Here is a 13,407-nt window from a genome sequence, read left to right as displayed (position 1 = left end):
ATGGCCAAAAACTCTTTCCGTGGGTCCAAACATGGACGCCGTGGCGAGACAAACCATGAGACGGAGTTCAGTTGCACTGTGCAGGAGCTGCGGTCGCTCATGGAACTTAGAGGAGCGGAAGCAATCACCAGGATCCAGGAGTGTTATGGAGATGTTAATGGACTATGTCTCAGGCTGAGGACGTCACCCGTTGAAGGTAAATATGTCCAAAAACCTTGTTTCTGTGTTCATGGCCTCACAAAGTGAATTGGAGCATTGCATAGCTGCAGTTGTCATAGTAAAACTGAACTTCAGCTCAATCCTGACTGAGTCAGTTATATCCATCCATCCATCCATCCATCCATCCATCCATCCATCCATTTTGTTAACTGCTTGGTATTGTAACAGAGAAGCTGGAGCCCATCCCAGCAATCATTAGGTGAGAGTCAGAGTACACCCTAGACAAGTCGCCAGTCCATCGCTGATCTCTAAAGTGAATACCAGAAATATTTTATAAAACATTTTAAAACTGTGTTTCTATTGGTATAAGCATGTTATTAAGTAAAGTTTAGTTTTTATTCTCTTAGAACAAGCCATTTATACAGGCTTTCTGTGGGTCCTCATACATGTCAGCTGCCATATCTGTAGCATCATTTATACTACAGTGGCTCTGATAGAACGAATAAGACTTTATATGAATTGCGACCGCCGTGCGATGGACTAGCAACCTGTCCACTGTGTCTTGCCTGTTAATTGTAATTGGACTAAGGGATACAGACAATGAATGAATGATTGAAGTGAGAACCCTCTAAGCATTAAAACAGCAGCGCTAGCTTTGTTTGAGAGGTGCTGTTTGTGATGAGTAACACCGTAAAAGGACAATGGAATTTCCAAGGCCATTAAACAAATGTATGCCGCACCTTCCCGAGCATGCGGATGCTCTGTTTTCTTCAACAGCCACTACGATAACCTTTAACTTGAAGGCTGCATCGTATGCATTTCTTCATGTGTTTTCCATGATGACGATGTGTGCATGAAATGTAAATGTAAACGACTTGTTGGCCCGTGAATCCATACATTAGCCGCATCATTATTTAAGCTGCAGGATTGAGTCAAATTCTGTGAAAAAGGAACTTAACATTATTTTAAAGTAGGTATCTGTAGTATCTGTCATTGATGCACCTTTTCCGACATTCATATTTACTACTAGATGTCAGTTGTTCTTGCACATCGTACTTTTAAATTACAATTAATTTACATCGATGTTTTGTTAGAAAAAGTTTGCTGAGTGATGTGTGTTTTCAAGGATGTTATTCGCTGTAGTGCTTTGCATTTTAGAAGATTAAAAAAAGCTATTATCCAGGTTTTACTTCCATATTTCCTGTTAGAAGTCAGTCATTCTTACATTGCACTGTAGACTGGTTACTGCTTGGAAAGGATTTATTTTTGTAAAACGTTTAGAAAAGATTTGGAGATTTTTTTTTTTTTGGGGGGGACGACGACGACCGTATTCAGCTTTAGACTCTTCTAAGCAACAGAGCAACAATCTGAGAATGAAGCTGATAGAGTGAAAGAGGAAGTTTAAGATTTCTGAACACTACCAATTTGCAATTCCTGTTTAATGTTCATAATTAAGGGATATTAAGGGAAAATGTGGAAGTCAAGGCAAGAACCAAGAAAAGAAAAGGAGAGAATAAAGGAGGAGTGTCTGTACATCATATTGACTTTAATGTGGCTTTAGTAAGGAGACCAGCCAGTAGTCCAGAAACACAATGCTGGAGCTACATGTAGTAAAGAGTTTGAAGGCAATAAACCAATATTACTTCTTTAATGGGCTTTGAGTTATGTGGCGTATAAGATGTTGTTTCCCCTCCTGCACACTTAGTTCTGCCCTGCAGACTGGGGTTCAGCTTCCTTGTGGTTCCTATGTAGGTTCACTGATTTGTCACGGAGATTTATATGTGATTTTGATCAGGGGTTTTGCACCAAAACTGCTCAAGCAGGCTTTGAAAAAGAAGTTATCTACACACAAGGTTAAAATAGCTGAAAAAATGATGCACTGAAAGCTGTAAATATACATCTTTGTCTGAAAAGTTGAGAATTTTCACACAGATATTGATACACTTGTTATTGGTTAATCCAGGATGCAAATGTTTGGATTCTGCAGCATTTTTCCAAAGTCTTCCAAAATGATTGTACCAGGGTAGGCAACTCCGGTCCTCGAGTGCCACAGTCCTACAAATGTTAGGAGTTTCCCTGCTGCAACACACCTGATTCAAATCAATGGCTAATCAGCAGACTTGTGCAGAGTTTGATGTCAAGCTCTGCACAAGTCAGCTGATTAAGTCTGATGTGTGTCATAGAAGGGTAGGTAGAGTTGCCTACCCCTGGATTATACAATCATTCTTTTTTAGAGAAACGACTTTCTGCTCCTCTGCTTCTGTTAAATAAAAGTAGCTGCTTTTTAGCTGGGGTACCCAAACTTTTGCATGCAGTTGCATGCGTGTAACATTGTTGCAGACCACTTCACTGGTGACTCATAGGCTTCTCCCCCCTGGCGTGGACATCATTAAACCAACAGAGGACATATTAGGTTAATTCTGTACTTTAGTCTGGCTTAAGGGACTGTTGAGCGTGTGTGGTGGTCAAAGTCAACCGTGACCTGCAACCTCTGTTGATCCTGCTCCGCTCTCTGTCGGTTTCAGGACAACATGAGACAAGTGTGTTGTGCTCCAGTCTGCAAACACTGCATTTTTATTAGGAGATATTTTAATTGAAGAAGGTGTTCATAATCAGGACAAAGTGACTTTTGCTCTTGCTGTTGAGTGTGTTTTGGTGTTGTGATATAGATGTTTTACTATAAAAGACCTTGGGAAATTCTTAAAGGGGTGCTATTATGGTATTTGGAGTTTTCTGAGCTTTCTACAGTGTTACAGTGTTGAATCCTCATCAGACATGTGAACGGCACTTTTTTTTTATCACCTAAACGCATGTTTGAGTTTGAGTTCCAGCACTCTCTCCGTTCGGTTTCCATGGCGATGAAAAACGAGTCGTTTTAGAGAGTTTTTTCTACTTGGAAATCCTTGTGACGTCCCGGGGGATAAGGTTCGGTGATTGGTTACCTTCTACTGGTTAACAAGGGCATGTACAAATACATCAGGCGGGTGGAAAACGTCGGATAAAGTTATTTCAAACGATGGCTGGTGAGTTTACCAAAGAGAGACATCCTGCTGCATTCGTTGCTGTGGGTTGCTGTTTTCCACTTCGTTTTCAGGGTCTGATTCAGGTTCCAACATGTAGGGCTGTATGCTATGTGTTGATATTGTATTTTGTTTTTCTTATTGAGTTCATATGAGCCTAATCCTTCTGTTTATGAGACGTTACAATGACGGCGAAAGCAGTTGCGGTGCGCGCTCCCGATGTAGTGCAGTGGCGGGAGGCGGGGCTTAATCCACTTGTTTTACCCGCAGGCTGATCTGACAGCCTACGGAGAGGGTCGGTCTGAAGTAAATAAAGCGATTTGTGACAATAACTCGATCAATCCCAGCCCTTCTGGGCTCAGAAATAAAAATAAATTAGCCTGAAATGCACATAATAGTTCCACTTTAAAATCTTTGTCAGGTGATATCATATTATTCCACTCCACATTTCAATTTATCAGACTGACTTTGAAACTATAAAGGATTGGTCCACGTTGACCCTGAGACAAATTGGACCATTAACAATCCACCATTTACTCAGTAAGGTCATGCCGCTCCACAGGTTTCAGATGTGAGTCAAATGAATACTGGCGTCAGATGAGTTCTTAGTGCATTTTGTTACTTTGCATGCAAAACTTAAGCTCTGTGATGTGAAGTTTCATACTGACCCACAGTGTTTTCAGAGTGCCTTTGTGGTCTGGCTCTCATTCGTGTGCCCTTTGACATTTTCTTCTCATCATTAATTCATTCAGTCTGTCCATCTTGTGTGCTCTCTGTAAACACCTTCAGTGTGTCGACTCATGCTGGCAGAGAGAAATAAAATGTCAGCAGCAGCTTGAAATCACTGGAAAATCCATTACACTGCTTTACTTCTCTGTGTGTCTCAGTGGTGACAGCTGGGGACGGACGCACAACTTTCGGCATAATCCCACTCACCTGAATGCAAAGCACTCGGCACCGTTTCATTTTTCAGACAAACGTGGACAGAAAGACTGGAGTTAGAAACCTGCCCTAGCAGCAGCAGCAGCTGGAGAGTCTCTCAAGGGATCTGAGTGTGTCCTGACATGTTGTTGCTGTCCGCTGGGGGGGAAACTCAGCCTGCTCTCTGCTCCCTGACACGACACCACACGCTAAAGCACACAAACACTGGCCGTAACAAACCACGTTTTACATTTTTGAGAAATCGATCTCAGATGGTTACAAATAATGCCATTTGTTGAAATTAATTTTGATACAACCCACAAAGCCTAATCCGAAACTACATTGTAACTTAATCCTATAAAACATTGTAGGTTAATCCTGAACTGCGTTGTATTCCCACTGGCCTCATTACCTCACTGGATGACAAGCCATCCTGACTTGCTTTTAAGCTAAGTTAAAGCTTGGCAGGGTTGCATTTCACAATGTCTGCATGCACGACTGACTCCAGTAGTGTTGATTCTAATATATTTCCATCCATCCATTTTCTAAACCGCTTAGTCTAATTCAAGGTTGAGGGAAGCTGAAGCCTATCTCAGCAATAATTGAGTGAGAGGCAGGGTACACCCTGGACAGGTCAGCACCCCATCACTCTCACTTATAGGGGCAATTTAGAGGAACCAGTTAACCTGACATGCATGTTTTTGGGACGGTGGGAGAAAGCCGGAGCACCCGGAGAGAACCCACTCATACAAGGTGGAGAACATAGGAGAACACACAGAAAGGCTATTGTTCGAACCGTCAAATATACGACCTCTTTTTTTTAAATTATGTGTTCAGTACAGCTTTTTATTTCCAGGGGTTGAGTTGGTACAACACTCCATCATACATGCCAACCTGGTACTCTGTCAGCTGTCACTCAGATTCATTTTTATTAAATATATATATAAGTCAAACATGCTTCTTACTTCTTAAATTCTCATTTGTGCACAACTTCAGATTTCAGAAGTTTGATCCTCTAGTAACTGATGAAAACACATTTCCACAGATGACAGGCAGGATGATGAGTACAGGGGACTGGTAGACCACTTAATGAAGGGGTGTAGGGAAAACCATCTGTTGATAAATAAGGACAAAACAAAGGAGATGATGGTGGACTTTGGTAGTCTGTTGTTTCAAGTACCATCTCCTTTGTTATGGTGTGTGGGGCATGGGCGTCAAAGCAAAGGATGCACACAGGCTGAACAAACTCATCAGAAAGGCAGAGTTTGTCACTGGGATAAAACTCCCTACTAAGTTGGAAGTGGTTAGGAACAGCATAGTGGCAAAACTGCTGGCAATGGTGGACAATTATTCCCATCTCTTCCATGATACACTGGACAGTTTAAGAAGCAGCTTCAGCAGAAGACTAATCCATCCCCTCTGTCTAAAGGAATGATATGGGAGATCGTTCCTGCTTGCTGTTGTCAGACTCTACGACACTTTCACTGTTTGTTGATTATGGATCATATTAAATAGGATAAATAAAAACAAAACAAGCAATATTTATCCAAAACATTTTATCATTAATCAAATTAGTATAAAAGATATTCATGAAGTGGCCAATGGATTGAATGAATATCTTGTAGATGTTGGACCAAACCTAGAAAAGGCCATAACGATTGATGAGGCATAATGAGATGCTACAGATTATGTTGGAAAAGGATTTTTCTATTTTCCTAAAAGAATCCTAATATAAGAAGAGAATCCTGATGATTCTATATCCCTAAAAGCAGTGGACAAAAATGAAATCTATGAAATTGTCAGCAGGTTTCAGAATAAAAACAGCATGGACTGGGATGGTGTTGACATGGTAACAGTGAAATGTGTGATTTATGGTATAATAAAGGCTCTTCTGCATATCTTCAATGTATCTTTACTGAAAGGGTTTTTTTTAATTCAAGATGAACGTAATTAAAAGTTGTTCCATCTACAAATCTGGAGAAAAATACCACTTCACCAATTACAGGCCCAGGTCAGTAGTTTTTTTTTAAATCTTTGAAAAACTATTTATAAAAAGATTTGACAATTTTGTAGAAAAATATCAGTTGCAGACGGACAGTCAGTACAGCTTTAGAAATAATAGATCAACATTCTTGGCCCTGATTAAGATGGCAGAAGAAACAACTACATGCATTAATTCAAAGAAATATGAGCTTGGAATATTTCTTGATCTGAAGAAAGTGTTTGACACAGTCAATCATGGCATATTGTTTTGGCCCTACACTAAAAATGCTTGGGGGGAAGTTGGCACGGAGTGTGCTGATAATTATTCTTCCCAGCCAGAGGTGGCGCTCATCCACCTTAACCTTTGTGTGAAGTGTTTACTCCTAGAAGAAAAAGATCAAGTACATGCTGCTCATTAGAGACATAGACATCATATATATGTAGATGCATCACTGAGCATTGGAGAGCGAACCAACGTCTCCGCCATATTGGATGGGTTCCGCTTTCGAGTCTTGCTGCAGATCCAACATAGTTTCCCCACGTAACTGTTTTCTGTGGAACAACGCGTATATATTGTACACAAACAAAACACTTTTCTACCGAATTGGTTTATAAATAATGTTAGCACATTGAATAATCTACAAAATGCAAATGATAAATGTTACTCCTTTGGGGTGTTTATGGAAAGATATAATAATGCTTAACAAAGAGTTTTGCATGGTAGCATAATTAGCTCCGCCAAGGAGGTTATGTTTACACTGGCTTTATCTGTTTGTCTGTTTGTGTTTAAGATAATTTCAAAAGTTAGGGATGGATTTTCATGAAATTTTTAGGACTTGTTGGAAACATGAAAAGGAAGAAATATTTTAATTTTGGTGGTGATCCAGATCACCGTTTGGATCCAGGAACTATTTTGAAGGCCTTGGCAGAGGTTTACGTTTATCTAGTGTTTTTCTTGGTAAGTTTTTAATTGCACAGTTTTGAAACAACACTTTATTTTCAGACTTTATACAATTGTATCTCTATATTGATAAATTGATTAATGTAAATAAAGAAAGAGTGAACTGTAGTCAAGAGAAAGCCAGCAACTATTCCATATTTTGTTCAGCATACGGTTGCAATAACCGGTGAAATATTGAAAGCAGATCGTGTGGAATTACATCTTACAAGGTTGAATAATAATTTATTTGACCAGATAAAAATAGATAGATAAATCGAAATGCATCAATAAACAATCAAACATGTTGGTATCAACTTCATTTATATATTTATTTATATTGCAACTACTTTATGTTCGAGTTAAATAGCATTATAAAAAATATTTAAGCAAAAGGGTACGTCATTTCTTAATGTTTTACAGTGATCTGTATTATAACAATATCTCTGCCCTTTGTAACAAACTAAACCGAGAGGAAAAATCAGGAAAAATTCACAAAGTCATGTTGTGGTTGGGCCAACACCTTACAAATAAACGAATTGGAGGCGCATGGGAGACCCACCCAAGATGGCGGAGATGAGACGTCAGCTCGTATAGGCAACGTGATACAATGCATCATATATACAATATGTATATATGATGTTTATGATTAGAGATGCAATCCTCAACCATCTTGCCTTGTTAAGATACAGAGAGTAATCCTTGTAAGTAAAATGCAATACAAAGATGAGTAGGGTGCTTCACACTTTATCATTTTGATCATTCATGTCAAGTTAATTGTAGAGTTGATACTTTCTGGTAATATACAGTAGACTGAATAGATTGAGCTGTAAACATACTCTACTAAACACTACTATACTAACAATACTAAACATTTCTGTTTATAGTTTTCACTCTGTCAACAATGTGAAGGTCACGTAAAAATGTCATAAAGAAGACATAAACCTGTCAATTTGTTGGAGAGTTTGCCTGTCTGCATAGCTGTATCCTGATTACTTAAGTAAGTGATGAACATGGCGCATTGCCCTCTTGGCCAGGTTTAGTCACATACTAAACCTGAAAGCTCTGTATAGTTTAGAGTCTAAATCAATTTTATCATACATGAATTATCATGTAGCATTGTGGGGGAAAATATACAAAAGTTGCAATAGTTTGTATAGTTTTTGTGAATACTGCTATGATTTTGGCACCCTCGTCAACTTTCACTTCAAATGTTTCATTTCTGTCCTTTTGTCTCTTCCCCCTCTTATTTTGACCTTTCTGTTTTACTATTTTTGCCTTTTGTCTCTACTGTCAGGTTCAGCATTAATATATTAGTGATAATAAAAATACAAATACAATACTGAAAACAAATAAAATAAATACAAAGATTTAAAGTTCAAGGACAGGCATCTGTTGGTTTATATATATATATATATATATATATATATATATATATATATATATATATATATATATATATATATATATATATATATATATATGTGTGTGTGTGTGTGTGTGTGTGTGTGTACACTGCTCAAAAGAATAAAGGGAACACTAAAGTAACCCTTTGTAAATCTGAATGAATGAAATATTTTTATTAAATACACAAATACAAAAACAAAATCACACAAAAATTATTCATGAAAATCAAATACTGTATATCAACCCATGGAGGTCTGGATTTGGAGTTATACTCAAAGTGGAAAAACACACTACAGGCTGATCCAACTTTGATGTAATGTCCTTTAAACAAGTCTAAATGAGGCTCAGTAGTGTGTGTGACCTCCGCGTGCCTGTATGACCTCCCTACAATGCCTGGGCATGCTCCTGATGAGGTGGCGGATGTTCTCCTGAGGATCTCCTCCCAGACCTGGACTAAAGCATCCACCAAGTCCTGGACAGTCTGTGGTGCAACTTGGCGTTGGCGGATGGAGCAAGATATGATGTCCCAGATGTGCTCAATTGTAAAAAAGTAATGCACAAACAATAAACACAATGTAGAAAAGAGCAATAAGAGAAATAATGTGGGATACAGAGATTATACAAAATACCTCTTAAAAAAAAGAAGCTCTTAACTTTCCAAATTTGATTGAATTTAAAACAGCCCGAATAATATTTAGAGGCAAAAATAATTGACTTCCAAACATATTGAGAATTTATTTCCAGCAGGAGAAGTGGGTTATGGTTTAAGAGGAAAGTTGAATTTAAAAATGCAGCATTTCAGAACAACTTTAAGGAGTGTGTGTTTCAGTGTCAGGGGTGAAATTATGGAGCAGTTTAACTGATCAATTAAAGGAAAGTAAAAACATGTACCAGTTTAAGACAAGGCACAAAATGCAGAGAAATATAAGCTTGAAGAGCATCAGTTCCACAAAGGATGGGGATGTTGATGTGACAGCATTAGAAAACAGAAATATTTTATGGAAATCTTCAATTTTTCATAGTTAAGTGGGAAATTTGAGTAGTGTAATAGAGTTGGAGCGATACAGTGTAGGAGAAATGGGGTAGGGTTTCTATAAGTTAATGCTTATAAAACTACTCCTTGTCAGACTTGAAATGTGAATGTGTAAATACTGTAAATATTGTAAATGAAAGACCATGTTTGAAATAAACCTTAAAATGAATGAATTATTATTTTTATTGCTCATCTATTCAGTTCTTATTGTCCTATTGTTGTTTATCTAATAATCCAATTTTGCTCCTGGACCAATAAAATTTTGCTGATTCTGATTCTGACTGATCCCTCTGACATTTCATTTTGGTAGTCATAAAAAAATGGTGGTGTCGACCATCCAGTGGTATGTCTGACACTGTTTCATGAACCATTTTTGGTTTAAAGTTACCTATTTTGTATCTTGTGATTGAGGGTGCACACTTCAAAATATATACTTGTTTCTCTGTTTCCATGGAAACTCTTACCTCAGACTTTTGAGGGTGTTCTTTCTGAGTATAAAGTCTGTCCATGCTGTGCAGCCTGTTTACTGGAAGAGTTTAACAGGCTATAAGCCACTGTCATATATATATATATATATATATATATATATATATATATATATATATATATATATATATATATATATATATATATATATATATATATATATATATATATATATATATATAAATAAAGGGAACACCTAAACAACACAATGTAACTCACACTTCTGTGAAATGGAGCAGTCCACTTAGGAAGCAACACTGATTGACAATCAGTTCTACATGCTGTTGTACAAATGGAATAGACAACAGGTGGAAATTATTGGCAATTGGCAAGATAAAGGAAGTGTTCTGCAGGTGGTGACCAAAGACCACTTTTCACTTTCAATGCTTTCTGGCTGATGTTTTGGTCACTTTTGCATGCTGACGGTGCTTTCACTCTAGTGGTAGCATGAGACGGAGTCTACAACCCACACAAGTGGCTCAGGTAGTGCAGCTCATCCAGGACGACGCATCAATGCCAGCTGTGGCAAGAAGGTTTGCTGTGTCTGTCAGCGTAGTGTCCAGAGCATGGAGGCACTACCAGGAGACAGGCCAGTACATCAGAAGATGTGGAGGAGGCCGTGGGAGGGCAACAACCCAGCAGCAGGACCGCTACCTCCTTCTTTGTGCAAGGAGGAACAGGAGGAGCACTGCCAGAGCCCTGCAAAATGAGCTGCAGCAGGTCACAAATGTGCATGTGTCTGCTCAAACAGTCAGAAACAGACTCCATGAGGGTGGTATGAGGGCCCGACGTCCACAGGTGGGGGTTGTACTTACAGCCCAACACCATGCAGGACGTTTGGCATTTGCCAGAGAACATCAAGATTGGCAAATTCACCACTGGCGCCCTGTGCTCTTCACAGATGAAAGCAGGTTTACGCTGAGATCATGTGACAGATGTAACGGAGTCTGGAGACGCTGTGGAGAACGTTCTGCTGCCTGCAACATCCTCCAGCATGACCGCTTTGGCAGTGGGTCAGTAATGGTGTGGGGTGGCATTTCTTTGGAGGGCCACACAGCCCTCCATGTGCTCACCAGAGTTAGCCTGACTGCCATTAGGTACCAAGATTTGATCCTTAGACCCCCCGTGAGACCATATGCCGGTGCGGTTGGTCCTGGGTTCCTCCTAATGCAAGACAATGGTAGACCTCATGTGGCTGGAGTGTGTCAGCAGTTCCTGCTACACGAAGGCATTGATGTTATGGACTGGCCCGCCCGTTCCCCAGACCTGAATCCAATTGAGCACATCTGGGACATCATGTCTCGCTCCATCCGCCAACGCCAAGTTGCACCACAGACTGTCCAGGACTTGGTGGATGCTTTAGTCCAGGTCTGGGAGGAGATCCTCAGGAGAACATCTGCCACCTCATCAGGAGCATGCCCAGGCATTGTAGGGAGGTCATACAGGCACGCGGAGGTCACACACACTACTGAGCCTCATTTAGACTTGTTTAAAGGACATTACATCAAAGTTGGATCAGCCTGTAGTGTGTTTTTCCACTTTGAGTATAACTCCAAATCCAGACCTCCATGGGTTGATATACAGTATTTGATTTTCATGAATAATTTTTGTGTGATTTTGTTTTTGTATTTGTGTATTTAATAAAAATATTTCATTCATTCAGATTTACAAAGGGTTACTTTAGTGTTCCCTTTATTCTTTTGAGCAGTGTACACACACACACACACACACACACACACACACACACACACACACATATATATATATATATATATATATATATATATATAAACCAACAGATGCCTGTCCTTGAACTTTAAATCTTTGTATTTATTTTATTTGTTTTCAGTATTGTATTTGTATTTTTATTATCACTAATATATTAATGCTGAACCTGACAGTAGAGACAAAAGGCAAAAATAGTAAAACAGAAAGGTCAAAATAAGAGGGGGAAGAGACAAAAGGACAGAAATGAAACATTTGAAGTGAAAGTTGACGAGGGTGCCAAAATCATAGCAGTATTCACAAAAACTATACAAACTATTGCAACTCTTCAAAAAAAAGTACATAAGGGAAATAGTAGTATAATATAAAAAAAAAACAACAACATTAAGAAACATAAAAAGTACACACACAAAACACCAGCAGCTACCAGCAAATGCAGATGGAGACTGGAGCATCTCAGTTTGCATGCATGTGTGATCAGGTGCATGTGCTTGTGACGGAACCACGACCATGTCACACTCGGAAAAAATCAGGGGAGGTGATCCAAGATATATTATACAGTTACAAATCTAAACCATATAGTTAGAAAAAGCAGAAAAATCATCATGTGCATTTAATGCCAGACCTTTATTTTTTCCAATCCTGGTTAAATGGTTTTGTTTCTTATTCCTGATGAGCTTTCTAAAAGGGAATCAGTGGATAATTATAACAATTTCCTTCCTTTTCTAAGACAAATTAGAAAATTAGACAATATAATGATGCATTTCATCTTTCACACATATTTGCATCTTGGAAAAGAAAGAGAGAAAGCAACAAAACAAGAGTTAGGACAAGAGTAAAGTTCAGAACAACTCTTACTGGCTGGATTTCAGATATAAGACTGGATGCTAGAGGGATGCTGATGCTGTTGGAGGTGGGGTGAGGAGGGGGATGCTGTGTTAAAATCTGCCATTGTCGTGGTTTCTGTTATTAAAAAAAAACAAAAAAAAACATTATTTTTCTCATGACTGCCTTCATGTCAACTTCTATGCAAAACAGTAAATTTTAACTACTTTCTCTTTAGGAAGCATGACTGAACTTTAGTTGATTTTCTCAGGGAGATAGAGTACCGCAGATGGGTGGAATATGTGCGTCATTGCGACAGGACAAGAGAAAGAGCATGTGCAGAACGACTGGAATTCACTTAAATAAACATGTACATGATAGAGGAATGAATGAGTTCGGATTTAAAATGTGAACAAACCAGCCATTTACCGTGGAATTAAGTTTAATTCGGAATTGTCATTTTTAGGTGTTTACATACTCATTTTTCATCACTTTAAAACAGATTTAACTTTAATCCTGAATTAATGAATTAAAACTCTCATCTCAATGTGGCCTCTTCTGGCTACGGGTAATTTTGCATCCATCTTGCAACCTACCTGTACTCTGAGTCAGACATTTAAAGTCATTTTATTGTTGACACTTGTCTTATCTCTTGCTCTGTCACTTCCTTTTTCTTAATTCCTCCAATAACGTCCGTTTGCATTTCTTTGTCCAATCAGCCTTGTTTCATATTCAAAACTTTGAGTGCAAACTGTTGTTGGCATGTGACATATACAGCTAAACTCAGCTATCATTCTTAATGAAAAGCTTGTGAGTTAAGATATTTCAGCCTCGGGGTGCTGCTGGCAAGAGGGGTTCTATCAATGTACATAATAAATGTCACTGTGCTATTATAACAAGTCAGTCACATA

General features: G+C 38.7%; 1 protein-coding gene across 2 annotated transcripts in view; it reads left to right on the top strand.

The window, feature by feature from the left end:
• LOC306767832 (plasma membrane calcium-transporting ATPase 1-like) overlaps positions 1-13,407 on the top strand; it is a gene marked incomplete at both ends in the record, with an annotated part of 34,698 nt that continues 21,291 nt past the window's right edge. For both annotated transcript variants that reach the window (XM_079255965.1, XM_079255964.1), the window contains one exon: positions 1-196. In XM_079255965.1, coding sequence (XP_079112091.1) covers positions 1-196 — 196 coding nt within the window. The remainder of the gene's footprint in view (positions 197-13,407) is intronic.

This window comes from Telmatherina bonti (assembly GCF_933228915.1).
Source record: "Telmatherina bonti genome assembly, chromosome: 2".
Lineage (NCBI taxonomy): Eukaryota > Metazoa > Chordata > Actinopteri > Atheriniformes > Telmatherinidae > Telmatherina > Telmatherina bonti.
The sequence above is the reverse complement of the archived record's forward strand: the minus strand, read 5'-3'. Positions and strand labels throughout refer to the sequence as shown.